We start from the raw sequence: 27,996 nt of genomic DNA, 5'->3' as shown, positions 1-27,996 counted from the left end.
TATATACAAAAGTATATGGACACCCTTTCAAATGATTGGATTCGGCTATTTCAGCCACACCCGTTGCTGACAGGTAAAATCGAGCACACAGCCATGCAATCTCCATAGACAAACATTAGCAGTAGAATGGCCTTTCTGAAGAGCTCAGCGACTTTCAACGTGGCAACGTCATAGGATGCCACCTTTCCAACAAGTCCGTTAGTCAAATTGCTGCCCTGCTAGCGCTTCCCCGGTCAACTGTGAGTGCTGTTACTGTGAAGTGGAAACTTCTAGGAGCAACAACGGCTCAGCTGCAGTGGTAGGCCACATAAGCACATAGAACAGGACCGCCAAGTGCTGTCCTCTGTTGCAACACTCACTACTGAGTTCCAAACTGCCTCTGGAAGCAACATCAGCACAAGAACTGTTCGTCAGGAGCTTCATGAAATGGGTTTCCATGGCCGAACAGCCGCACACAAGCCTAAGATCACCATGCGCAATGCCAAGCGTCGGCTGGAGTGGTGTAAATCTCGTACCCATTGGACTCTCAAGCAGTGGAAACGCGTACTCTGGAGTGATGAATCACGCTTCACCATCTGGTAGTCCGACGGACTAATCTGGGTTTGGCGGATGTCAGGGGAACGCTACATGCCCTAATGCATAGTGCCAAATGTAAAGTTTGGTGGAGGAGGAATAAAGGCCTGGGGCTGTTTTTAATGGTTCGGTCTAGGCCACTTAGTTCCAGTGAAGAGAAATCTTAATGCTACAGCATACATGCCATTCTAGACGATTCTGTGCTTCCAACTTTGTGGCAACAGTTTGAGGAAGGTTCTTTCCTGTTTCAGCAAGACAATGTTGACAATGCATGACAATGCTGTTCACAAAGTGAGGTGGTTTGTCGAGATCGGTGTGGAAGAACTTGACTGGTCTGTACAGAGCCCTGACCTCAACCCCAATGAACACCTTTGAAATCATTTGGAATGCCGACTGCGAGCCAGGCCTAAAAGCCCAACATCAGTGCTGACTTCACTAATGATCTTGTGACTGAATGGAAGCAACGTTCTAACATCTGGTGGAAAGTCTTCCCAGAAGACTGGAGGCTGTTATACCAGCAAAGGAGGGACCTACTCCATATTAATGCCCATGATTTTGGAATGAGATGTTCGATGAGCAGGTGTCCATAAACTTTTGGTCATGTAGTGTATATTTATGTGTTGTGAAATCCAATGAGGCCATTTAGAATAGACATACCACTCAAGGGCACAACATCCCACTCAAGGGCACCACTCTGGGACTCAACAGCCTTCTGGTTCAGCTCAGACATCCATTTCCCAGAACACTGCGCCATATCACACAAACACACAGAGCTCTATGTACAAACAATCACACTTTACCATCCCACACAAATACATACACACACTTTTTTATACATACCGGTAAACACTGACTGCACCATTTAACACTGCAGTAAACACGGCAATGAACACCACACACATCCATCCATTTCCCCAAGCACTACACCATCGCACATACCAATCAAGTTCCCCCACACATTGCATCCCAAAGCACACAGTCATCATACTAAGGGAGAGATGACCTGTGCTAAATGTACCGTCCTCTCTTATCAAATGACTCTCTCAGTTTGTTTGTATTGCATAACCTCTCTGGCAGTCTCATATACACAGTGACGTGTATTTATGGATCCCAAGAGAAGCCACCAAAAAAAAGTGTCAAGGGAAGCCAGTTTGGATTTGGCTTTCCTCCAATCATATCACATTGAGAGCAATTGACAGAAAAACTTTAATAGTTGCATCTCGTTGTGTGGTTGTCCGGTGGCTAGCTAGCTAAAATTTGTCCTTTCCTAAATTAGCCATGGATGGAGATCACGATTTGAGCTTGTGGTTTTACTTAATTCTCCATAGTGGCCAATAATTATAACTGCGATTCTGATCAAACCATAAATTCATACATTGTTCCCCTGGCCTGAGAGGATGGAAGTTCAGTATGTAGCTTGATGTAGAAGGCTAATGTTAACTAGATAACGTTGCCCATGAAAGGAAGTTAGGCTAGCGAGCAAGCATTTTAACCAGGTAGCCTAGGACAGTGGTTCCCAAACTTTTTATAGTCCCGTACCCCTTCAAACATTCAACCTCCAGCTGCATACCCCCTCTAGCACCAGGGTCAGCGCACTCTCAAATGTTGTTTTCTGCCATCATTGTAAGCCTGCCACACAGACACTATACGATACATTTATTAAACATAAGAATGAGTGTGAGTTTTTGTCACAACCCGGCTCGTGGGACGTGACAAAGAGCTCTTATAGGGCCAGGGCACAAAAAATAATATAATAATAATCAATAATTTTGCTCTTTACTTAACCATCTTACATATAAAACCTTATTTGTTCATCGACAATTGGGAATAACTCATCACAGGTTAATGAGAAGGGTGTGCTTGAAAGGATGGACATAACTCTGCAATGCTGGGTTGTATTGGAAAGAGTCTCAGTCTTAAATCATTTTCCACACACAGTCAAGAATCCACTCTCACATAGGTGGGTGGTTGCAAAGGGCATCAGTGTCTTAATAACAGCACGATTTGCCAAAGCAGGATACTCTGAGCACTTTCCTCTGAAACTCGTCAGTCTATTCTTGTTCTGAGAACTGAAGGCTATTCCATGCGAGTAATTGCCAAGAAACTGAAGATCTCAAACAATGTTGTGTACTACCCCCTTCACAGATCAGCACAAACTGGCTCTAACCAGAATAGAAAGAAGAGGTGGTGAGCTAACATAAATATATGTGGTGTTTTCGCTGTAAAACATTTTAAAAATCGGACATGTTGACTGGATTCACAAGATGTGTATCTTTCATTTGCTGTATTGGACTTGTTAATGTGTGAAAGTTAAATATTTCTCAAAAATATTTTTTGAATTTCGCGCTCTGCCTTTTCAGTGGAATGTGGGAGGAGTTCCGCCAGTGTCTACACTGTCACGCCCTGACCTTAAAAAGCCTTTTTTATGTCTCTATTTTGGTTTGGTCAGGGTGTGACTTGGGGTGGGTATTCTATGTTCTTTCATTCTATTATTTGTATTTATATGTTTTTGCCAGGTAGGGTTCTCAATCAGGGACAGCTGTCTATCGTTGTCTCTGATTGAGAACCATACTTAGGTACCCCATTTTCCCACCTGTCTTTGTGGGAAGTTGTCTTTGTTTGTTGGCACTATAGCCTTTAGCTTCACGGTTGTTTTGGATTGTTTATTGTTGGCGTCATATAAATAAAGTAATATGTACGCATACCACGCTGCACCTTGGTCCTCTTCATTCAACGGCCGTGACATACACTGTATTCTGATCAATTTAATGGTTTTTCAATATACAAAAAAGGTGTTTTTCTTTCAAAAACAAGGAAATGTCTAAGTGACCCCAAACTTTTGAACGGTTCTGAAGCAATTCCAGCGTTGCTTTGCATCATTGTCCTGTTGGAACGTAAATCTTCCCCCCAGTCTAAGGTCGGTTGCACTCTGACGCAGGTTCTCGTCAAGGATTTGCCTGTAATTGGCTCCATTCATTGTCCCATCTATCCTTACCAGTCCCTGTCTCTGAAAAGCATCCCCATAGCATGAAGCTGCCACCACCACGCTTCACGGTAAGGATGGTGTTATACGGGTGATGAGCTGTGCCAGGTTTTCTCCAGACATAGCGCTTTGCATTCAGGCTAAAGTGTTCAAATTTGTCTCATCAGAATACATCATAGTTTGCCTTGTGCTCTCTTTCATGTGCCTTATTTCAAACTCCAGGCGTGCTGTTGTGCCTTTTTCTCAGGAGTGGCTTCCGTCTAGCCCCTCCCCCATGAAGCTCAGATTGATGAAGTGCTGTAGAGACTGTTTTCCTTCTGGCAGGATCTCCCATTTCAGCCAAGGAACTTTGTGGTTCTATCAGAGTGGTCATTGGGTTCTTGGTCACCTCCCTGACCAAGGTCTTTCTTGGCCGGTTGTTCAGTTTGGTCGGACGGCCAGCTCTAAGTAGAGTCTGGGTAGTTCCATATTAGTTCAATTTCTCAATGATGGAGACCACTGTGCTTTTGGAAACTTTCAACACTCTGGACATTGTTTTATACCCTTTCCCAGATATACAGTACCAGTCAAAAGTTTAGACACACCTACTCATTCAAGGGTTTGTCTTTATTTTTACTATTTTCTACATTGTAGAATAATAGTGAAGACATCAAAACTATGAAATAACACATATGGAATCATGTAGTAACCAAAAAAGTGTTTACCAAATCAAAATATATTTGAGATTTGAGATTCTTCAAAGTAGCCACCCTTTGCCTTGATGACAGCTTTGCACACTCTTGGCATTCTCTCAACCAGCTTCATTAACTACTCACCTGGAATGCATTTCAAGTAACAAGTGTGCCTTGTTAAAAGTTAATTTGTGGAGTTTTTTTCCTTCTTAATGCGTTTGAGCCAATCAGTTGTGTTGTGACAAGGTAGGGGTGGTATACAGAAGATAGCCCTATTTGCTAAAAGACCAAGCTCATATTATGGAGAGAACAGCTCAAATAAGCAAAGAGAAATGACAGTCCATCATTACTTTAAGACATGAAGGTCGGTCAATCTGGAAAATTTGAATAACTTTGAAAGTTTCTTCAAGTGCAGTCACAAAAACCATCAAGCACTATGATGAAACTGGCTCTCATGAGGACCACTATTATTTTACAATGTAGAAAATAGAACAAATTAAGAAAAACGATGAGAAGGTGTGTCCAAACTTTTGACTGGTACTGTATGCCTCATCACAATTCTATCTCAGAGATCTACAGACAGTTCCTTAGACTTCATGGTATAGTTTATGCTCTGATATGCACTGTCAACTGTGGGACCTTATATAGACAGGTATGTTTCTTTCTAAATAAATCATGTCCAAACAAGTGAATTGGCCACAGGTGGACTCCAATTAAGTTGTATTAAGGCTGTAAGACAACAAAATGTGGGGTATGAATACTTTCGGAAGGCACTGTATGTGTTTGTCTCCCAAGACCATAGATATAGAACAAACATGTGGTCTGTGCCTAAGACTCTGATGAGGGAGGTTTTCTAGAGTGACCAGTGGGATGTCTGCAAAACATTACTGCAGTAAAACAGATGTATAACACTCCAATACATAATCCTGCAGCTATATGGCATACAGTTGACCATGTCCCTGAATGCACCCACCTGCAAACTCCCTACTCTACATACAGTACGCCCCACCTCTTACTGTCTGCAGGGGACTCAATCTGTCTCTGGGACTGGAGACTGTGTGTCCATGACATTAGAGCTGGCCAATATTAGCCACGTGGAGGCCATCTGGCAGTGGTGTCAGGAGCGTTTGGCTGTCCAGCTTTGATTTGTTAATGCCCAGGTACATAGTCCCATCGATTGACTGAATCGCTCATTGGGAGAACATGCAGGAGGGTAGTGGAGCTACCCAGGGCCCTCAGAATTTCAGAGTCACTGCCTTCTTCTGTTTGGTCTTTAAATGGGGTGCACTCAGTATGCTGTTGTGTGGTAAACTTTTGCCAGCAATCTCCTGAATTCGCAAACAGTCCAATATGTGATGTTGCTTTCAGTTGCTTTGTATGAGTGGACCATGAACACACACAAACATAGGCCACACACACACACACACACACACACACACACACACACACACACACACACACACACACACACACACACACACACACACACACACAAACAACTCTGATTCTTTTTGGCGCTTTATTTGTAATAATAATGAATATTGAGTTCTGTCTAGGCCCAGCACAATCAATCCTGGCTGCTGTGATTAACTGTCTCTCTCCAACCCCTTCAGAGTGGGGATCTCCACTGGCCCTGCCTCAACCTTATGTATTCTCTTCATGCTCAGCTTCTAATGAATCATTTGACACTATTAGCCTCTCTCAGACAGAGTGATCTAATTGGGGCGTCTGCTGTGAGGTTCCCACATAGCTGCGCTCTTCATTGGGGAGCTACACTGAACAAAAATATAAACGCAACATGTAAAGTGTTGGGCCCATGTTTCATGAGCTGAAATAAAAGATCCCAGAAATGTTCCATACGCACAAAAAGCTTATTTCTCTAAAATGTTGTGCACAAATTTGTTTACATCCCTGTTAGTGAGCATTTCTCTACCTGACAGGCATGGCATATCAAGAAGATGATTAAATAGCATGATCATTACACAGGTGCACCTCGTGCTGGGGACAATAAAAGGCCACTCTACAATGTGCAGTTTTGTCACACAACACAATGCTACAGATGTCTCAAGTTTTGAGTGAGCGTGCAATTGGCATGCTGACTGCAGGAATGTCCACCAGAGCTGTTGCCAGAGAATAATGCCACGTGTATGGCGTTGTGTGGGTGAGCAGGTTTGTTGATGTAAACATTGTGAACAGTGTGCCACATGGTGGAGGTGGGGTTATGGTATGGGCAGGCAGGCATAAGCTACGGACACCGAACCCAATTGCATTTTATTGATGGCAATTTGAAAGCACAAAAATACTTTGACGAGGTCCTGAGGCCCATTGTGAGGCCCATTTTATGTATTTGTTATCTGTTACCAACAGATGCATATCTGTAGTCCCAGTCATGTGAAATCTGTAGATTAGGGCCCTATCAATTTATTTCAATTGACTGATTTCCTCATATGAACTGTAACTCAGTAAAATCAATGAAATTGCATGTTGCGTTTATATTTTTGTTCAGTATAATTGTGGAGGCTGTACACAAGTGTTTAGGGTTGTGTCAGAATCACCTGGAGTCATGAAAAATGTGGTCTGTTTGAAGCAGTGCTAATTGACAGAGAGACAGTGATGAGTGGTGCCATTCTGGGACTGGAGAGGAATAGCAAGATCAGTCTACACAATACACTGTCAGCAGACAGTTCTATCCAGCTGACAAGGAGCAGACCAACTACAGTGTATGTATAGTTACAGTAGAGGGGAGAGGGTATACGGGGCTCACTGAGGTTATGCCCTTCCTATTCAAATGACGACTTTTACCCCAACACTCCCCCATCATTAAACTGGCCTGTTGTGAGCACCAGTGGAGTCCGAATATTTAATAAGATGCCAGTTACCAATAATAACTCTGATGATGGTGTTGCCATGGTGACCAAATGATTGTGCTGCTGTATTTGACCCTCCAGACGAGGTGACCATGGAGGAAGTGGGAGCTCAGCTGAGGGCGGGGGAGTTCATCATTATCGTGGTGGTGCTGATCATGTGGGCAGGTGAGGGGTGGAATGTTCCAAAGGTCAGAGTGCTACCTACACACTAGGGATACAACATTCCAGTAAGTTTCCCCAAATTGTCAGGTGTTCCAGAAATATTTGGAGGATTCTGGATTTCCTGCTAATTCTGCGAATCTTCCAACCAGGATTATTGGAAATCCTTGAAATTGTGTGAAATTTACCATAATTTCACAACCCTACCACACACACGCACACACACACACACACACACACACACACACACACACACACACACACACACACACACACACACACACACACACACACACACCATCACACATACACCCTCAAGAGTGTAGAACAGAGGAAGGTTATATTTTAAACAAACATGGTTCACAATTTGTAGTAATTTGTCCGTGTAAAATTATTTCCGTCTACTCTTCACTTCGGTAATGTGGTTGTTATTTACGATCTGTCTGTGTGTGCCCTCTTCTCCTCTCTCTGTCAGGTGTGATCGCTCTCTTCTGCCGTCAGTATGACATCATCAAAGACAACGAGCCCAACAACAACAAGGACAAAGCCAAGACCTCATCAGAGTGCAGTACTCCGGAGCACCCAACGGGGGGACTGTTGCGCAGTAAGGTATAACCCCCCCACCCCCTCCACACTGAGTCCCAACCGACACCGGACAGGTGAATCGTCCTGGCGACTTAAAACCTTCCACTTCCACCTGCACCTAGCACAGTAACACACATAGTACCATCAGGGCTACGCCCACCCTATAACAGAATATGCATTGATTTCCCAGCATTTTTGGCAGCACTTCGTCCTAAAAAACACAGTTAAAATGCAAACATGCATCTCTCTCAGGACATAAGCCACAACAGTGCTATAAATCCAAAGCCTTTCAATCAATGCACAAACAGCCCATTTGCTGCTGGCATGATTGTCCCATGTCCATTCGCTCCTCTCCATCTCCCTCAACAACTGGCTGATGCCCTCTGGTCATCTCCGATCAAGCCAACTAGACCAATTCTGACACTAAAATGATCAAATACTCTCTATCTCCCTTCCAGAGAGAAAGCATCATAAGACCAAGGCATCCTCCCATTTTGTCCAGGTGCTCCGTGTTCATAGCAGAATGACCCTTTATTCAAGGTTTAGAGAGTGGCCTTCATCTTTCTCATCACTGCTGTTCCCCTTCTTCCCCTTTACAGTTCCCCAAGAACAATAACAACAACAACCGCACGCCATCTGTGAACATCATCGAGCTGTGATGGCTAGGACCCTCTCTAATCCAAAGGACTGAGTGTCTTCTGAACAGAGCAACCAAAATGCCCGTTATGCCCATCTGCTTGTTAGGGTGAGGCTGGGACTGTGGGCACGCCCCCTTGACCGTGCCCAGCCCTTTGGCACGGGGCTTGGGTGTGAACTGGGCCCCCAGGACTCCAGGGGTCAGACCTCAAAGGAGAGGCTCTAGGTGTGATGGCAGGACTGTGGCTGTCACTGATCTAATCACTGCCACAGGGCCAAGGAGATAAGGACAAATGGATTCCGCTGTAAGCTGAGAAACAGACGGGAGATATGAACATGGCCAGGGGACTGCAGGTAACCAGGGCCAGAGGCCATCTCTCTATTAGCTTCAGTGCAGGCTGCTGAGGGGTGGACAGCTCATAATAATGGCTAGAACATAGTTTTATTATTATGATCTGTCCTCCCCTCAGCAGCCTCCACTGCTCAGCTTGTTATCAATGAACTGAAACACACTGTTTCCCCCCTGTTCTCCATGCTGCAACCGAGGCTGGAGCACTGAGAACCGTGTGAAAATGAATTCCACCTGTTGTATCTTCTCTCTTAAACAGTAACCTTGTTTCTTTCTTTATTTGCCTCCTATCAAGCTCTTGCTGTAAGGCACATACTGTCTTTGCTATCGTTTATCTTGTTTGACATATTATACCTGTTATTCAAACTCAAACTACATCTCTGTATCAAAGTCTGTCTTCTTTTTTTGTCAATCTACTCACAAAAACGTATTTGCAGGATACCAACCAATGTTAGTTATATAGATCTCCTTATGGTTATCTAGATCTCACTCCTGTTATATACATCTCCCTATGGTTATATAGATCTCCCTGTGGCTATCTAGATCTCCCTATGGTTATATAGACCTCCCTATGGTTATCTAGATCTCCCTATCGTTATCTAGATCTCCCTATGGTTATATAGACCTCCCTATGGTTATCTAGATCTCACTCTAGTTATATAGATATCCCTATGGTTATATAGACCTCCCTATGGTTATATAGATCTTACTCTAGTTATATAGATCTCCCTATGGTTATCTAGATCTTACTCTAGTTATATAGATCTCCCTATGATAATCTAGATCTCCCTATGGTTATATAGACCTCTCTATGGTCATATAGATCTCACTTTAGTTATATAGATCTCACTCTAGTTATATAGATCTCCCTATGGTTATCTAGATCTTACTCTAGTTATATAGATCTCCCTATAGTTATCTAGATCTCCCTATGGTTATCTAGATCTCCCTATGGTTATCTAGATCTCCCTATGGTTATATACATCTCCCTATGGTTATATACATCTCCCTATGGCTATCTAGATCTCCCTATGGTTATCTAGATCTACTTATGGTTATCTAGATCTCCCTATGGTTATCTAGATCTCCCTATGGTTATCTAGATCTCCCTATGGTTATCTAGATCTCCCTATGGCTATCTAGATCTCCCTATGGCTATCTAGATCTCCCTATGGTAATCTAGATCTCCCTATGGTTATCTAGACCTCCCTATGGTTATCTAGATCTCCCTATGGTTATATAGACCTCCCTATGGTTATCTAGATCTCCCTATGGTTATCTAGATCTCCCTATGATTATCTAGATCTCCCTATGGTTATCTAGATCTCCCTATGGTTATCTAGATCTCCCAATGGTTATCTAGATCTCCCTTTGGTTATCTAGATCTCACTCTGGTTAAACTCCCTGAAACATCCTCTGAGAGATGTTTTCATTCGATCAAGGAATCCAGACAACACAAGGCTAATTTGGGAGGCCTATCTGACGCAAGGCGACGGCAATGGCGTCAGAGCAGGATCAAAAGATTACTCAAGACGCTTGTGCGGCAGAATGCTCAATATATCTGGAGTATTAAAACTCGTTAGCTCTGACAGCAGAAATAACAATGTAATTGATAAACAAAGTTGGTCTGTGCATACACACACCAAGAAACTTCTTATTTATCATTGGTCATCTTAAATATTGCATTTTCCTTGAAAGTATTTTTTTTTACTGATTAGTAAATTTATATTTTTGAAGTGTATCCTTTCTCTTATCACCTACTTTTACTAGTGAGCCTTCTAGAGAGGAGAAAGCAAATACGATTTAGGCAAGTCTTGTTAAGTTTATGGACTCACCTTTAAGAGGGACTTGACTCATGTGTATAGACTGGATGTATCTCTGAAGAAGGGCTAAACAGGCCTCTCCCATGTCAGCAATAACATCACTGAGTGGAGCAGTGGAGCGTCTCACACACCAGCAGGCCATGAAGCACCTGGGAGGGCCACACCTGTCCACGTACTTCCCAGCATTCTGAGCTCGGGGGCAACAATACTCAACAAACTTGATGCAGGGTGATTTTAAAAGGTGATGAACATTGTTAGGAGTTTTTGAGGGGTTTAGATACGTTTTATTTTATGAGTATCCTTGTTTATGGAAGACCTTTCTATGAAATGCCTGCCAACTCCAACTTGCCCTGAAAGTTGCCACTAGGGTGCCCAGGCCTAATCAAAGATTTGATCACGAGCTCCATATGTTGGTTCTAAACTTTGACCCCTTTAATTCAGTCCCATCTGACACCATCACTAGTTGCCAGCTTGACAGAAGGGCTTCTACCAAAGAGGAAGAGGCGAAGCGAGAGGGTTTACTCCATCAAAATCTGTCTACGATAAGCAGACTGATAAGCATACCGATAAGCAGACCACCTGCCCTCCCGCCTTTGGGACAACAACTCCCATTGTTAGGGCGGAGACTAACCTAACGTAGCAGGCGTAAAGGAAACGCTTGCCCGGAGTTCCCACATCCGATTTTCAGTGGAAAATGAAGCTACGGTTGACGATAGCGCAATGGTTGAATTAATGTTGTTTCCAGGTCATTTCAATGAAACTAAGTTGAACCAACGTGGAATAGACGTTGAATTAACGTCTGTGCCCAGTGGGCCGTATCCCTGAAAACCGGATGCATCTGCTAAGGGTGGGAGGAGACAAGTCCATCTCGTCTTTATATACAGTATCTCTGCTTCTACGGACTCATCTTCTTCAGCGTGTGTGAGTCCACCCTCCCCACCCCATGTACTGTGTATCACAGACACAGACAGAGGTGTTGTTGACATGCTGTATGAAGAGACTATAATGTGGAGATTCTCAATGGGCCAAACAACCTCCGCCACATCCCCATGAAGGGGACATCGCTGTGGTGAATGAGGTTATGTGTTTTAGGGCTGATTAAAAAAGCACTGCCTTAAATACCTAAATCTTCCATTTTCTTTGATAGGATGGAATGATAAAGGCCCAATTTGTTCCACATGTTTTTCCATTTCGCCTTTTCCTGCCTCTTGTCCCATGGGAAGGCTGCAGTATGGTAGTCTGTCTACAACTGTTTGGACTTGGTTTAGGGGAAACATGCTAAAAGAAAAACTATAATTAGATTTCAGAGAACATTGCTAAGGGATGGGTGAACGTAATGCTCAAAGAAGAGCATGACAAATAAATGTGTACATATAATTTCTCCGTTATTATTATGTGGTTTCTAGAAATGCTACATATAAATATTATTTGAGAATATATTATTGTGTTTTCAGGAAATGGTTTGGGAGTCTCAAGGGCAATTGAAATATAATTTCATTGTAGAAAATGTGTTCATGATACTTCTTTGCTTTCAATGTATTTCTATCACATTCTATGGTTGTCTTATTTAACATATATCCATTATAAAACAATCTTGCTAATTGTGAATATAGAGGAATAGAGAAATCTTAATATTTGCCACAGAACATTCCTGTGGACACTCTAAAAAAGCGACCTACTTAATATGTATTGATCAACCAGACATGACCAAATAAAATAAAACAATTCTCACAATAGCCATAAACACAGCAGTGGAGGCTTGTGGGAGGAGCTATAGGAGGATGGGCTCATTGAAATTGCTGGAATGGAATAAAAATGGAATGGAATCACACATGTGGATTCCAGTCATTACAATGAGCCTGTCCTCCTATAGCTCCTCCCACCAGCCTCCACTGGTTTGTACAGTATCGCATTAATTACTCCAGCTCTGTTACGACTCATCACCTTCTGTGTCAGATTAGCCATTACTGAACTGTGACTGTTGACACATAAACAGCCTTCTGCTACTCTCCACCTTCCTATCGCACGCACGCACACACACAGACCTAGACCTACACACACAAAAACACTGAGGTAGCACACACTTATGCACGGCGCACGCACACACACGCACGTACTCATGCACGCACACACATAATTTGCACACACAGACTAAGGTAGCACACAGTAATTCCAGCTGTACCCGTTGCGGTGCAGACAGTCCTCCCTGCAGGTGATTAACCTTGGCTGTGGGAGAGAGGCAGTCTGTAATGACAGGCATAGCCCAGCGATGTGTACATGTTATAGAAGGAGGGAGCTGACTGATAACTAATACAATGGCAGGGTTTTGTCTTTCTCTCTCTCCTCACTTCCACCGTTAATGAGAAAGACGGGGGCAGAACTCGGCTTCCATTTCTCCAATAAACTGTGATTCATGTCAGGGACAAGAGCAGGCTTTAGGCAGAGAGGGAGGAGAGAGAAAAGAAAATGAGGGAGGGAGAAAGAGAGAACGGAAGGAATGAGAAGGAGAGGGCCCATTTGATTGGTTAACACAGACATATGGATGTTCGGAGGACAAACTTGGTGTTTTGCTGCATTACCCCAAGCACTTCTCACAAAAGTTTCTGAAGGTTGAAACCATGTGTCCTTAGGACTGCTGGTACTGGTAGCTCATTGCACTTAGGACTGCTGGTACTGGTAGCTCATTGCAGTCGATAGGCATCCGTCGACTTAGTAACGGATGATGATCCTCTCCCTGGATGATTTCCTTTGAACTGGGTCCATGTCTGTTTGCAGTGTACCCGCACTACATCCCACAATGGCACACAGGAATAGCTTCTTTCTCATTCACCTACTTACTTGCAGAGTTGAGTATTTTACTGTCCACATTGGATTTGGCAACTCTAAACTTTCAGTTACGTTGAGATTCATAGTCAGGGCCAAACATAACCAATACAGTGCTCAAATATTTTATTAAAAGTTGCTTAAAGTTCATTCTCAAAAAAAGTTATTGAATGAAGTATGAACTTTTCACTATGGCACACCGTTTGCTCTATGTTGCCAATGTAAATAAAATCATAATGTCATTCCTGTTTCAATAATATTCATACATTTAGGGCTAATGTACTGTAAAGCATATTACATTTTTGTTATGTTGCCAAGTTGTGGTCCAACCATGCAGTTTCAGTTCTGCGTTGATGGATTATCTGCTTGACTTGCTCTGGGAGCCAACACATCCTGATGTCATAGTAGATATACAGAGGGATTGATCAATCATCCATGCAAGGAGGCCAACAGCATAAAAATATTATATTATTTATATGGCCAACAGTTCTCTGCAACCTTGCCATATATGAACTGGTTTCTTTGGATCAAAGTCCCTTGGGAGATACAGACTCTTTAAAATAACTCAGCTGTCAGAGGTTTCTGATATGACTTGGTGATATTTTCATCCAGTATTCAGATGGGCCTGATCAAGCTTAGGGCCCAGCTGGAGCTTCTGAGGGGATAGGTAGCTGTTTTTAAGACTGTAAGAACTTAACGTTCCACTTCGATCTTGTGGTGGTAACCCACACATTTTATAATGCTGAAAAATGATGTTCGCTAAACAGATTTGTTTGGGATTGTTGATTTGCTCTCCTCGTAGGACAAAAACCAGGGGATGGGACTTGTTTCGTGAGGTTTAGTCCAATGATAATATCAGGCAAATACAAAGAGATGTTATTCTAAGTTGTACATTTTGCAGAGCCAAAAGAAACTTAAAATGAAAAGCAATGATTTTAGGGTGTGGGTCTCTTTACTTTTACTTTGGTACTTGCAAAGAAGCCTGGTTAAGAAAATGTTAAAAGCTTTATCAATGTCATCATGTTTATATTCCATGTATAAAATAAACAAGTAATTGCTTAGTGAGGGCTAGCATGGTTCAACTATTATGCACACGGTTACACCATTTCTATAATGAGGAATAATGCTTAGGTTACTTCTGGATGATGGTTAATCAAATAAAAATTATTTAACATTTTCAAATAAAGTATATTAGTTTTTCTCCTTTTCTCACATTAGTTTTTGAGGTCAAATAATACTGTACATCAAATGATTTTCTTCCACGATTCCAACCATGGTAATTGAGAGGGATGAACTCAAGTTTAGTATTCATATCGACATATAGGTACTTCAACAATCATAGGCAATACATGTAAATCAGAGGTTTAGAATAACAATGTTATGATTATAAGAACAAAAAAATAACAAGTAAAGAAGTTAGAGAGTCCCCCCTTCCTAGACATTAGCACCAGTGAGCCACATCTCAGTCACTGACTGCACTTACATATGGTATTCTGACTGGGCTAGACATTTATCTTTGTAAAAAAATCAACAACAGGGTTTCAGGCAACTGCTGTTATTGTAGAGTTAGCAACCTGTGCTAGAAACGTGCAGAGATTCACAATGTCACAGAAATCAATACCCGCACATAACAGAACCCTACAAATAGGTTTTTATCTCACTCAATTCTCACACTAGATTGTGTTTACATCAGTCTCTCCATCACGAGCATCAATACAAGGCAAATCCCTATCTGCATCGCATCGCAGCATAGAATAGGCTAGATCAGGCTACCTGATAAATAATTTCACCCACCTGGTGTTCCAGGTCTAAATCAGTCCCTGATTAGAGGGGAACAATGAAAAAATGCAGTGGAATTGGGTGACTGGAGTCTTTGACAATGTTTTGGGCCTTACTCTGACACTGCCTAGTATATACTGCAGGTCCTGGGTGGCAGGAAGCCTGGCCCCAGTGATGTACTGGGCCATACGCATTACCCTCTGTAGCGCCTTACGGTCCGATGCCGAGCAGTGGCCATACCAGGCGGTGATGCAAGCGGTAAGGATGCTCTCGATGGTGCATCTGTGTACGTTTTTGAGGATCTGGGGACCCATGCCAAATCTTTTCTTGGTGATGTGGACATCAAGGAACTTGAAACTTTCGACCCGCTACACTACAGCCCCGTCGATGTGAATGGAGGCATGTTTGTCCCTCCTTTTCCTGTAGTCCATGATCAGCTCCTTTGTCTTGCTTACGTTGAGGGAGAGGTTGATGTCCTGGCACCACCCTTCCAGGTCTCTAACCTCCTCCCTATAGGCTGTCTCATCGTTGTCGGTGATCAGGCCTACCACTGTTGTGTCGCCAGCAAACTTAATGATGGTGTTGGAGTTGTGCTTGGCCACGCTGTCGTAGGTGAACAGGGAGTACAAGAGGGGACTAAGCAAGCACCCCTGGGGGGCCCCCGTGTTGAGGATCAGTGTGGCAGATGTGTTGTCCAGGTAGGAAAGCGCAGTGTGGAGTGCGATTGAGATTGCGTCATCTGTGGATCTGTTGGGGCGGTATGCGAATTGGAGTGGATCTAAGGTTTCCAGGATGATGGTGTTGATGTGAGCCATGACCAGCCTTTCAAAGCACTTCATGGCTACCGACCTGAGTGCTACGGGGTGGTATTCATTTAGGCAGGTTACCTTCGCTTTCCTGGGCACAGGGACTTTGGTGGTCTGCTTGAAACATGTTGGTATTACAGACTCGGTCAGTTGGTCCACGCATGCTCTGAGTACACGTCCTGGTAATCCGTCTGGCTCAGGCCACACACACAGCTTCTGGATGGCTGGCTAGAGACAGACTGTCAGAATATCTGTGGAGACGCGCTTACTTTAACTGCCTGCATTATTTAATGGATGGAGGACATAGTGACAGGGCCTACACATACAACATTATAGTATACAATAAACGTTAGAAGAAACACCAAAAATGTACACATGTACACAGACACAAGGCGAAACAAGCTGATGGTATGCCATAGGCATCCACCCACAAACATAATTATAATCCAACTTTTGGGACTGAGACATTTTACCGGATTCTATAGAGATCCATTACAATACCAAATATTGTCACCAGTTCAAAGCAAACAAATAAACTCAAATGTTACATCAGCGCCTACTGTTCAATGCTACTCTACAATAATAAGCATCAACAGGCTTGTTCACAGAGAGACCTCTAGATGTTTGTGGGCTGTACAGGACTATAAATGTTATACAAGTTAAAGGACTCTGGGCTTCTATAACATACATTTACATAATAAATGATCCTCTTCCTTTCCTTCACATTGAACTGACACTTGGCATTTTAGACCATTTCACAGACCAAGTGTGATATCTGCAGCAAAGGCATCTGAACCACATTAACTGTAGCTACAACACTGTTTTAAAAAGGCGTTTAATTCCATTAGGAAGTTCTGGGAAGCAGTTCAATGTCACCTGTAAGGTCGAAGGCAGGTGCTCATAAGTCACTGATTCAATCATCTTTAGGCAAGGTTGGCATACATAATTCAGGTGAAATGTCTTCCCTTTCCCTGAAAAATCTCTCAATAAGTAGGTCAAGGAGAACTGCTCACCTCCTGTGAATGGTGCTGGGAACCAGAGGGAGGAGTGTCATTAAAATGCCTGGGAAGGAGTCAGATAAGAGGTATCAAAGGTCACTGGACCAGTAGAAAAAAGCATGATATGAAAACTGTCATGTAAAGCCTAGAAAGGCTAGAGACTCATGCAAATTAAGCATAACATGGCCACAGACAAAATTACCTTAAATTCGGACTAATGCTAATAAACAAATGACAGACCATCTGAGGCAGCAAGTGAAGAGCATGTCTGGATCAAAAAAGTGATTGTCCCTTCAAACTGTTCTAGCTGAACCAGGGTTAATCAGAAGTACTAAAAAAACTTCAACAGTATGAACACAAAATATATTGGGTAAGAAATTAAAACTGCATAAATAAGTACTTAGACAGGGAAATACGCACAGCATTCAAAAAGCTAATCAAGACTAGGAATCAAGACTAGGAATCAAGACAAAATAAAAACAAACACTGACTGCAATCACTGGGCTTCAAGCCACTTTAGCAATTAACATATTACATATTGATGCAAATTAATACATTTCAGATAAAATATCCTTTGTTGCTTGGATTGACAGAACCGGACTTCTCTCGAAGATCTGTGGGACCTTGGCAAAGCACCGGGGGTTCCTGTAGTTCTGGTTCTGCAATTCGTCCAGAGTATAAATAGTTAAGTTAGTTCTAAAGGTTCTTTGGTAATTGCTGAAAAAACTAAATGGGGAAAAAAGTATTAAAATGTAATTTCACCAAAAAAAAGGGGTAAAGTGAAATCAATATTCAGAAATGAGTACTTGATTGCATTAGAAGAAAACATGCAATCAATTATCAAATTAAGACCAAAATGTCCTCTACAGAGGGCAGCAGTAGATACAAACACACACACACGGAGATGCCTGTACCTGCAGTGGAGATCTGAGGGGGGCTGCCACTGCCTGCCGTTGAGGCTTGGTGCCTGGTCAGCCACATGGTTCATCAGGTTCAGCAGCTCGGTCATCACCCCTGGAGACAAACCCATACAAGTTACACACACATTACAGGCTGAACAAGTTCAAAGAAAAATCATAAGAATAAGATGCAGGACAGAAAGAATATACAATATCAATGGCATGAAAAACCTGGGAATTATCATTCCATTTGAGGGTCATTATGAGTGTCATTCAGAAAGCTTGAATAAGTGGCTTTGGATAAAACCGTATGCTAAGTGGCTTATATACCATTACTTAATAATACTAATACTTATCAAAGTATTATTATTATGATTATATATTATATTAAGCTCGTGTCCATTATCAAAAAGGGATGCAATAATTGTATTCGAGATAAAAAAGGAAATGATCAATCTAGAAAAATCACATCTGAAACAAGTCTGCTCTAACGTGGGAAACTCGCCAAAAACCATGTGATGTCATAGCGCGCTGACAAATGGAAATCCTAGAGAGCTTCCTATTGTTACATGTGCACCACCTGAGGAGGAAGGGCTTGTGGTAATGGCTGGAGCGGAATGGTATCGAATACATCAAACACATGGATTCCATGTGGCTTAAGCACTGCACAGGTTTGAAAGCAGCTTTAAGTTCCATAGGTAGGTTAGGATTCAAGTTTATAATACTGGTATGAATTAAAGAGATTGAACAGGATCTTAAGCACTTACACATTTTTTACATATTGTATGAATTGGAATTTGTGACATATAAAAACTGCAAGAGATTTATTGTTTTGCAGGACATAACATGAAATGGATGATGCTGTACACAATTGTGCACACTTTTTGGCTTATGAGCGATACATTCAAAATTACTGCCTGAAATTATACAAAACCTTTATAACGCATCTTTAAGTCTCACAACAGACTGGGATTTCACACACAGCCTTGCAGATCATTACCGCCAACCACGGAGGATTCACGACAACATAAGATAAGGACTTGGTAAACGGATAAACGCTACATGGACTGTGTGTGTGTGGACAGGGAAGGGTTTTGGGGGGATAAATACAGACTTCAAGAGGACAACGAGAGGCAAGGCAACACTCAAGAAATAGAGTATATCCTGCTTCCTTACAAGACCTCAGATATGACCTGACAGAGTTGAATAAGTTATGCTATATTGATGCTTTCACCCTTCTAGTCATGTGAAAGCAATGATTAAATAATGATGCATTTGTGAAGTGGTTGAGTGGGAGAAAAAAACAGACTGGCTGTCTACATTCAGAGTAGAATTTCAGAGAAATAAACCAGTCTCTGGAAAAATACTTGTCAGATAAGAAATGATCAAATTGCTCCCTCTAGAGGAAATAGAGAACTTCAAAAGGACTCTAAAATGTACCCTCTTGAAGATTCTTCTCTGGAGAAGATTTCTTCACAGACCTGGTCTCGGATCCTTTCTGCTCAGGCGGCGTTGAGGGTTTGCTGCTGTTGCTCTGTTGCACGCTGGGAAGCACCACTACTGACCTCCCCTGGACACGGCAGAAGGTTTTAGAGCAATATGAACAGAAATATCCACACAACAGCTATACAGTCACAACCAAATCTTAACAGTTGATAGAGGCAAAACAAATGAATAAATATGCATATGGACACAAAATACAGGAAACTTGTTTGTTAATGATGAAATATTATTAGTTACATCTCACAGCTACATTAAGAGAAACAATATATTTGCATATTACAATGTGCCAGCTTTAGGGGTGTGAACATTTAAACCAAATTGGGATCCTTAACATTAAGAAAAATCCCTAAAGGAAAAACTATACAGCATTCCAATGCGGATAGATAGGCCTAGTGCACGATTCGGCCTGGTTGCCAACTGCCTATACTGTGCCCCTCCTCTTCTCTCAGTCCCTCGCTAGCTCTCTATGAAAGAAGTGTTCTTGGAAGTATGGCAACTAATCAGTCTCCTCCGTTCCAAAGTACTGCATCTTAGGAGTCGATTCCTAGCAGAAGATGTATTTTCTTTCTACTAACAAACTTTCAAGAACTTTCTTTTAAGAGAGAGTGGTCTGCGTCCTGTTTGATTGACAGTTCTGGTAGCCTAGTAATGGACGTTAGTCCCGCTTCAGAAGCGGCATTCCGAGACACTTTCAAGGGTATATTACTGCGGTAGATATAACTTTATTGCCCGGCCCTAGCGGTCATATATATGTAATAGGATCATTGTTCTGCATTGTGAATTGAAATGGAATTTTATGATTTTCTATCGTTTAACAGAATTTTTTTTTTTTTAAATGGCTGTTTTAACGTTAAGCATAATTGTCCATTTGTCACATCTCTGGTCAGCTTAAGGACCTCTTACCTGGACTTGGAGAGGCTATGGAATGAATGAAGCCCCCCTTCCTCCTCCACCTCCAAGCCCTCATCTGCACCCTCCACTGGGACTAGAGGTTCCCCATTTAACCCATAAGAAACAACCTCCAGAGTGAATGAGTTGATCGGCTGGCAAACCACAGCCTGGCACTCATTGGTCTCAGGGAAATCTGGGTGACACGGTGGCTCCCCCTCCTCTGACACAGCCACCTGTGGCCTCTGCAATCCTTCCCTTCCCCTGACCAAAGGGCTGTACGAGATGTGGGGCTGCAGGGGCGTCACAGCTTGAGACACGACCTTCCCTGCCCTCAGTGCTTATAGGTAGGACCTGGAGAAATAACCCTCATCGCTTACGCTCTCCTCTTCCTCCTGTTGGTTTATCTTTTCCTTTCCCTCTTTCTCCTTCTCCCACCATCTCGTCTCCTTTTCCATCCTCCCCCTCTCCCACCTCATCATTTCCCTACCCTGTGTTGGACTGAGCCAAGAGAGGCTTAGTTGCTGGTTGTCTCCGTCACTAGGGTTACGGACACTGTCCGTGTCGTAAAAGCTGTTACAGCTTTCGACGAAGGCTTCAATGCCCTCATCCCTCCCCCTGTCGCTGTCAATGGGGCTCAGGCACATGCCATCCACGTCAAAGTCAAAAACAGGCCTCAGTGTCGTTAGATGCTGGGCTGCTTGGAGCCGCAACACCACCCTGTCTAGTGCCTGCTTCTCCTTCTTGCCCACTCTAGACATTATCGAAGTTTGACACACATACAGATTCTGGTGTACCTTTAACTTTATCTTTCACTGTATTTTCCACACTAGATGGAACTTCTTGGGTGTCAGTAGCAGGGGAGACAGTGACTATATCTGGAAGGGGTTGCATGAATCTACAACACAAGACAGGTCTGGGGAGACTGTCTTTGGACTACAGGGCTTTTTGAAAGGAGTCTTGTTCCTGTCATCAATTCAGGAGCCATCCAATTGCCTCTTGTGACTTCTAGGGGCATTGTTGTTCACAATCTCTATTTTCAAGTTGCAGAATGTCTGAATTGTGTGACTGGTTACTGCTGCTAGGACTAATCTACCACTTTTGCAAGTTATCATTCTGGAATTCACAGAGTGGTCTCAAGTGGCCAAAAGTACAATTATCATCTACTTTATGCATGGTTTCTCACTACTAAGCATATGAAACCAAGGATGCCATGACAATGAAAATGATCCAGAATCACGTGAGAATGGTGAACAATCCACATTTTTATTTTATTTTTCTAAAGATTGAAATAAGAAAATCTAACATGAAACTAGCTTTACCTCTGTGCCGAACCAAGCCATACACCTACCAGCTCTTTAAAAAGTTGGGTAAACATTACTTTCCTGCGGATATTTTTGTCTCAAATTTAGAGCAGCAGAAGGACAAACAGTACAGTAACCGGTAGAGTTTGCATGTAATTTTATTCAACACTCTGACTTGTAAGGAACATTTACTCGAGTTTGCACACAAATTTCTCAGGCTGTATATACAATGCATTCGGAAAGTATTCAGACCGACTCCTTCCCTTTTTCCACATTTTATTACTTTACAGCCTTATTCTAAAATGGATTAAATACATTTTTTCCTCATCAATCTACACACAATACACCAAGATGACAAATTGAAAACAGGTTTTTTGAATGTTTTGCAAATTCATCAAAAATAAAAAACATAAGTATTCAGACCCTTTGCTATGAGACTTGAAATTGGGCTCAGCTGCATCCTGTTTCCTCAATTGATTGGACATGATTTGGAAAGGCACACACATGTCTATATAAGGTCCCACAGTTGACATTACATGTCAGAGAAGAAAACCAAGCCATAAGGTCGAAGGAATTGTCTGTAGAGCTCCGAGACAGGATTGTGTCAAATGCACAGATCTAGGTATGGGTACCAAAAAATGTCTACAGCATTGAAGGTCCCCAAGAACACAGTGACCTTTATCATTTTTAAATGGAATTAGTTTGGAACCACCAAGACTCTTCCTAGAGCTTGGTGGTTCCAGGACCTCGGCCAGGCACGACTCCAACACCATCATTAAGTTTGCTGATGACACAACAGTGGTAGGCCTGATCTCCCTATAGGCTGTCTCATCATTGTTGGTGGAGGTCAAAGACCTGACCGTGTGGTGCAAGGACAAGAACCTCTCCCTCAACGTGATCAAGACAAATGAGATGATTGTGAACTACAGGAAAAGGAGGACCGAGCACGCCCCCATTCTCATCGACAGGGCTGTAGTAGAGCAGGTTGAGATCTTAAAGTTCCTTGGTGTCCACATCCCCAACAAACTAACATGGTCCAAGCATACCAAGACAGTCGTGAAGAGGGCAGGACAAAACCTATTCCCCCTCAGGAGACTGAAAAGATTTGGCATGGGTCTTCAGATCCTTAAACGGTTTTACAGCTGCACCATCGAGAGCATCCTGATGGGTTGCATCACTGCCTGGTATGGCAACTGCTCGGCCACAAGGCACTACAGTGGGTAGTGCGTACGGCCCAGCACATCACCGGGGGCCAAGCTTCCTGCCATCCAGGACCTCTATACCAGGCGGTGTCAGAGGAAGGTCCTAAAAATTGAAGACCATCCACCCTAGTCATAGACTGTTCTAACTATAAGATTTCACCTTCCTTATAACTGTATACATCTTTGTATGTTTAATGTTAGAGAACATTTGTATATTTTCTAAAGGTCTCTCTTGATCAAATTGTCTGCCCCCTTTGATGTGTATGTCACAGAGCTCTAGCTTGGATTCCTGGACTCTTTAGGAACTCACTGTTCATCTCATATTAATATTGTCCATCTTTGACAAACAAAGTATTTTTTGTTTAAAATCTATGAATTATTTAAGATTAATGGCTATGAATCGATCTCTGAACCATGATTAAGCCACTTTCTCCTGCTGCGCTATTATGTAATGATTGCAGGCATGTGCTTTGTCAGTGGCTGTGATGTTGGGTTCAGCCAGGAGTTGATGGACAGTCAGAAGAGCGAATGAAATGGTAGGACGGACATCCCAGCTTCAAGTGGTTTCAGATTTCACATCAGAAAAAATACTATTGTGTCCGTGGTAACCAGGGCTATCACCCAATGCAAGCCATTTCGATCTACGGTATCCACAGATCAATTTATAAATGAAATGTCGGTCGGAACCGGTACCAGAATCACACAGGTCCCCTTACATCTAAGAGGTCTTAACTAACAGGGTTTTAGTTTTTTACAAAGTTGATGGGAAAATGAGCGAAATGCTAATGTTTGTGGGCTAGCATAAAGCGGCTCATCTGATGTTACTAGCTACTGTTAGCTAGCAAACACATTTGCAATTATTTGCTTCCCTCCCCCATATCATATTTATAGCATTTACCATTACAAAGAAAAAAATTGAAGCACTAACCTTATGGGTTTGTACAACTTGTTGGACTGTGCGAGTGAAGTGTCAAATTTAGCTAATGTTCATAAACCAATTCTATTTTGGATAAACCACCAATGGCACGGGAAAAAGCTTGGCACCTTCATTTAACACAGGGGTGTCAAACTCATTCCACGGAGGGCCTAGTGTCTGCAGGTTTTTGGTTTTTCCTTTCAATAAAGCCCTAGACAACCAGGTGTGGGGAGTTCCTAACTAATTAGTGATGTTAATTCATCAATCAAGTATAAGGGAGGAGCGAAAACCTGCAGACACTCGGCCCCCGTGGAATGAGTTTGACACCCCTGTGTTTTAACAGGTGCACGCATGAAACTAGAGGTCAGTGAGTTCATATGACGTCTTCACATTATGGATTTAGCCAGATCTCCCCGAAGATCTACAATCAGAAATAGGCAAAGATACATTAAAATATATCTTGTTACAAAATCCAAAATATCATAAAGACCAATCAAATATAAAATACTGCTGCCAAACAATGTGACCCTACGACCAACAATGCCATGAACAATACTAATAGCTACCATCTATGACCAATATCCCAGATAATTGGCACAGTTCATAGAGTAAGTCTTCAGAGCTTTGTGGCCACTATTTAGCGAATACATATTACTCAAAATTCAATGTGTTGGTGTCAGTAATGAGTTTCCATGAGAGTGACATAATCAGAGGTGCATGTGGAGGCACAAAAGGGTTTGAAATTGAGGCAGGGGACTCGCTTCCCGAATGAGAGTAAGTATAATGATAGTGTGGCAATAACATAGTGTGTTCGCTTTCAAAGTTGAGTTCAGTCCCACCTTTTGGAGCAAATTCACTGGATTCTATGTGCTTCAACTACCAACACCTCTCAAGGCCTCACACTACAGTACCATCAGACTTCTGATACCAGTGGAGCAACATTGGAGTGATAGAGGGCCACAAAATTGTGAACCACTATGAAAAAAGTATTTTGAAAATATAAAATACCATTCTCTGAAGTATCTTGTTACAAATTACATTGGGATTTTCCCAGGCCTTTGAAATACAAATGACTAATGTAAATCCTCAAAAGTAATTGAAATACACATTTTAAATACTTGTAACAGAAATACTGCCCATCTCTGCCTACAATGACCTAAACAAACAAGACCTAACATTATTATCCTCATATAACATGAATTTATGTTCATGTATAATGTCAATGGCATTGATTACTTGAATATAACCACAGAGATAGCTATTATTTGATGACGGAGCAGAGCAGTGTGTATTATATACAGGACCAGTCAAAAGTTTGGACACACCTACTCATTCAAGGGTTTTTCTTTAATTTGACTATTTTCTACATTGTAGAATAATAGTGAAGACATCAAAACTATGAAATAACACATTCGGAATCATGTAGTAACCAAAAATATATTTTATATTTGAGATTCTTCAAAGTAGCCACCCGTTGCCTTGATGACAGCTTTCAACACTCTTGGCATTCTCTCAACCAGCTTCACCTGGAATGCTTTTCCAACAGTCTTGAAGGAGTACCCACATATGCTGAGCACATGTTTGCTGCTTGTTCTTCACTCTGCAGTCCAAACCATCTCAATTGGGTTGAGGTCGGGTGATTGTGGAGGCCAGGTCATTTGATGCAGCACTCCATCACACTCCTTCTTGGTCAAATAGCCCTTTACACAGCCTGGAGGTGTGTTGGGTCATTGTCCTGTTTAAAAACAAATGGTAGTCTCACTAAGCGCAAACCAGATGGGATGGCTTATCGCTGCAGAATGCTGTTGGTTAAGTTTTCCTTGAATTTGAAATAAATCACTGACATTGTCACCAGCAAAGTACCCCCACACCTCCTCCTCCATGCGTCACCGTGGGAACCACACATGCAGAGATAATCCGTTCACCTACCCTGCGTCTCACAAAGACCTGGCGGTTGGAATCAAAAATCTCCAGTGGTCTAATGTCCATTGCCCGTGTTTCTTGGCCCAAGCAAGTCTCTTCTTATGATTGGTGTCCTTTAGTAGTAGTTTCTTTGCAGCAATTCAACTACGAAGGCCTGGTTCACGCAGTCTCCTCTGAACAGTTTATGTTGAGATGTGTCTGTTACATTTATTTGGGCTGTAATCTGAAGCTGGTAACTCTAATGAATTTATCCTCTGAGGCAGAGGTAACTCTGGGTTTTCCTTTCCTGTGGCGGTCCTCATGAGAGCCAGTTATCATAGCGCTTGATTGTGTTTGCAAGTGAACTTTTTACATTTTCCGCATTGACTGACCTTCATGAAATTAACTTTTAACAAGGCACACCTGTTAATTGTAACGCATTCCAGGTGACTACATCACGAAGCTGGTTGAGAGAATGCCAAGAGTGTGCAAAGCTGTCTTCAAGGCAAAGAGTGGATACTTTGAAGAATCTCAAATATAAAATGTATTTGATTTGTTTAACACTTTTTTGGTTACTACATGATTCTGTATGTGTTATTTCATAGTTTTGATGTCTTCACTATTCTTCTAATGTAGAAAATAGTACAAATAAAGAAAAACCCTGGAATGAGTAGGTGTCCAAACTTTTGACTGGTACTATGTGTGTGTGTGTGTGTATACAGTATATATATATATATCTAAATAGTTGAAGTCGGAAGTTTATATACACATTAGCCAAATACATTTAAACTCAGTTTTTCACAATTCCTGACATTTAATCCTAGTAAAAATTCCCAGTCTTAGGTCAATTAGGATCACCACTTTATTTTAAGAATGTGAAATGTCAGAATAATAGTAGAGAGAATGATTTATTTCAGGTTTTATTTCTTTCATCACACTCAATTAGTATTTGGTAGCATTGCCTTTAAATTATTTAACTTTGGTCAAACGTTTCGTGTAGCCTTCCACAAGCTTCCCACAATAAGTTGGGTAAATTTTGGCCCATTCCTCCTGACAGAGCTGGTGTAACTCAGGTTTGTAGGCCTCCTTGCTCGCACATGCTTTTTCAATTCTGCCCACAATATTTCTATGGGATTGAGGTCAGGGCTTTGTGATGGCCACTCCAATACCTTGACTTTGTTGACCTTAAGCCATTTTGCCACAACTTTAGAAGTATGCTTGGGGTCATTGTCCTGACTGATGTCTTGAGATGTTGCAGGTAACCTAGTGGTTAGAGTGTTGGACTTGAACCAAAAGGTTGCAAGATCAAATCCGTAAGCTGACAAGGTAAAAATCTGTTGTTCTGAACAAGGCAGTTAACCCACTGCTCTTAGACCATCATTGAAAATAAGAATTTCTTCTTAACTGACTTGCCTAGTTAAATAAAGGTACAAATATATTTAAATATCCACATAATTTTCCTACCTCATGATGCCATCTATTTTGTGAAGTGCACCAGTCCCTCCTGCAGCAAAGCACCCACAAAACATGATGCTGCCACCCCCGTGCTTCACGGTTGGGATGGTGTTCTTCGGCTTGCAAGCATCCCTTTTTCCTCCAAACATAACGATGGTCATTATGGCCAAACAGTTCTATTTTTGTTTCATTAAACCAGAGGACATTTCTCCAAAAAGTACAATCTTTGTCCCCATGTGCAGTTGCAAACCGGCTTTTTTATGGCGGTTTTGGAACAGTGGCTTCTTCCTTGCTGAGCGGCCTTTCAGGTTATGTCGATATAGGACTCATGTGGATCTAGATACTTTTGTACCTGTTTCCTCCAGCATCTTCACAAGGTCCTTTGCTGTTGTTCTGGGATTGATTTGCACTTTTCGCACCAAATTACGTTAATCTCTAGGAGACCGAACACGCCTCCTTCCTGAGCGGTATGATGGCTGTGTGGTCCCATGGTTTTTATATTTGAGTACTATTGTTCGTACAGATGAACGTGGTACCTTCAGGCGTTTGGAAATTGCTCCCAAGAATGAACCAGACTTGTGGAGGTCTACAATGTTCGTCTGAGGTCTTGGCTGATTTCTTTTGATTTTCCCCATGTCAAGCAGAGGCACAGAGTTTGAAGGTAGGCCTTGAAATACATCCACAGGTACACCAATTGACTCAAATTATGTCAATTAGCCTATCAGAAGCTTCTAAAGCCATGACATAATTTTCTGGAATTTTCCAAGCTGTTTAAAGGCACAGTCAGCTTTGTGTATGTAAACTTCTGACCCACTGGAATTGTGATACAGTGAATTATAAGTGAAATAATCTGTCTGTAAACAATTGTTGGAAAA

The 27,996-nt window shown here is 42.1% G+C and overlaps 2 protein-coding genes across 5 annotated transcripts in view; one reads left to right on the top strand and one right to left on the bottom strand.

The window, feature by feature from the left end:
• Window positions 1-12,153, top strand: part of fndc5a (fibronectin type III domain containing 5a) — a 51,780-nt gene extending 39,627 nt beyond the window's left edge. For 2 of the 4 annotated variants that reach the window (XM_055862991.1, XM_055862995.1), the window contains exons 4-6: window positions 7,176-7,259; window positions 7,729-7,862; window positions 8,438-12,153. In XM_055862991.1, the coding sequence (XP_055718966.1) occupies window positions 7,176-7,259; window positions 7,729-7,862; window positions 8,438-8,497 (278 nt within the window). In that variant the 3' untranslated portion in view covers window positions 8,498-12,153. Of the gene's footprint in view, window positions 1-7,175; window positions 7,260-7,728; window positions 7,869-8,437 lie in introns of those variants that run through there. The other 2 variants (XM_055862994.1, XM_055862993.1) reach the window with 2 other exon arrangements.
• A 4,122-nt stretch (window positions 12,154-16,275) lies between these two features.
• LOC129811573 (low density lipoprotein receptor adapter protein 1-B-like) overlaps window positions 16,276-27,996 on the bottom strand; it is a 95,155-nt gene continuing 83,434 nt past the window's right edge. Inside the window, exons 9-11 of the transcript XR_008752905.1 lie at window positions 19,392-19,521; window positions 17,967-18,066; window positions 16,276-17,711 (exon numbers count right to left, since the gene is read on the bottom strand). The gene's annotated coding sequence lies outside the window, so the exon portion shown is untranslated. The remainder of the gene's footprint in view (window positions 17,712-17,966; window positions 18,067-19,391; window positions 19,522-27,996) is intronic.

Source organism: Salvelinus fontinalis, chromosome 15, assembly GCF_029448725.1.
Source record: "Salvelinus fontinalis isolate EN_2023a chromosome 15, ASM2944872v1, whole genome shotgun sequence".
NCBI classification, from domain to species: domain Eukaryota; kingdom Metazoa; phylum Chordata; class Actinopteri; order Salmoniformes; family Salmonidae; genus Salvelinus; species Salvelinus fontinalis.
Note: the sequence above shows the minus strand (reverse complement) of the source record. Positions and strands in the feature narration are given on the sequence as shown.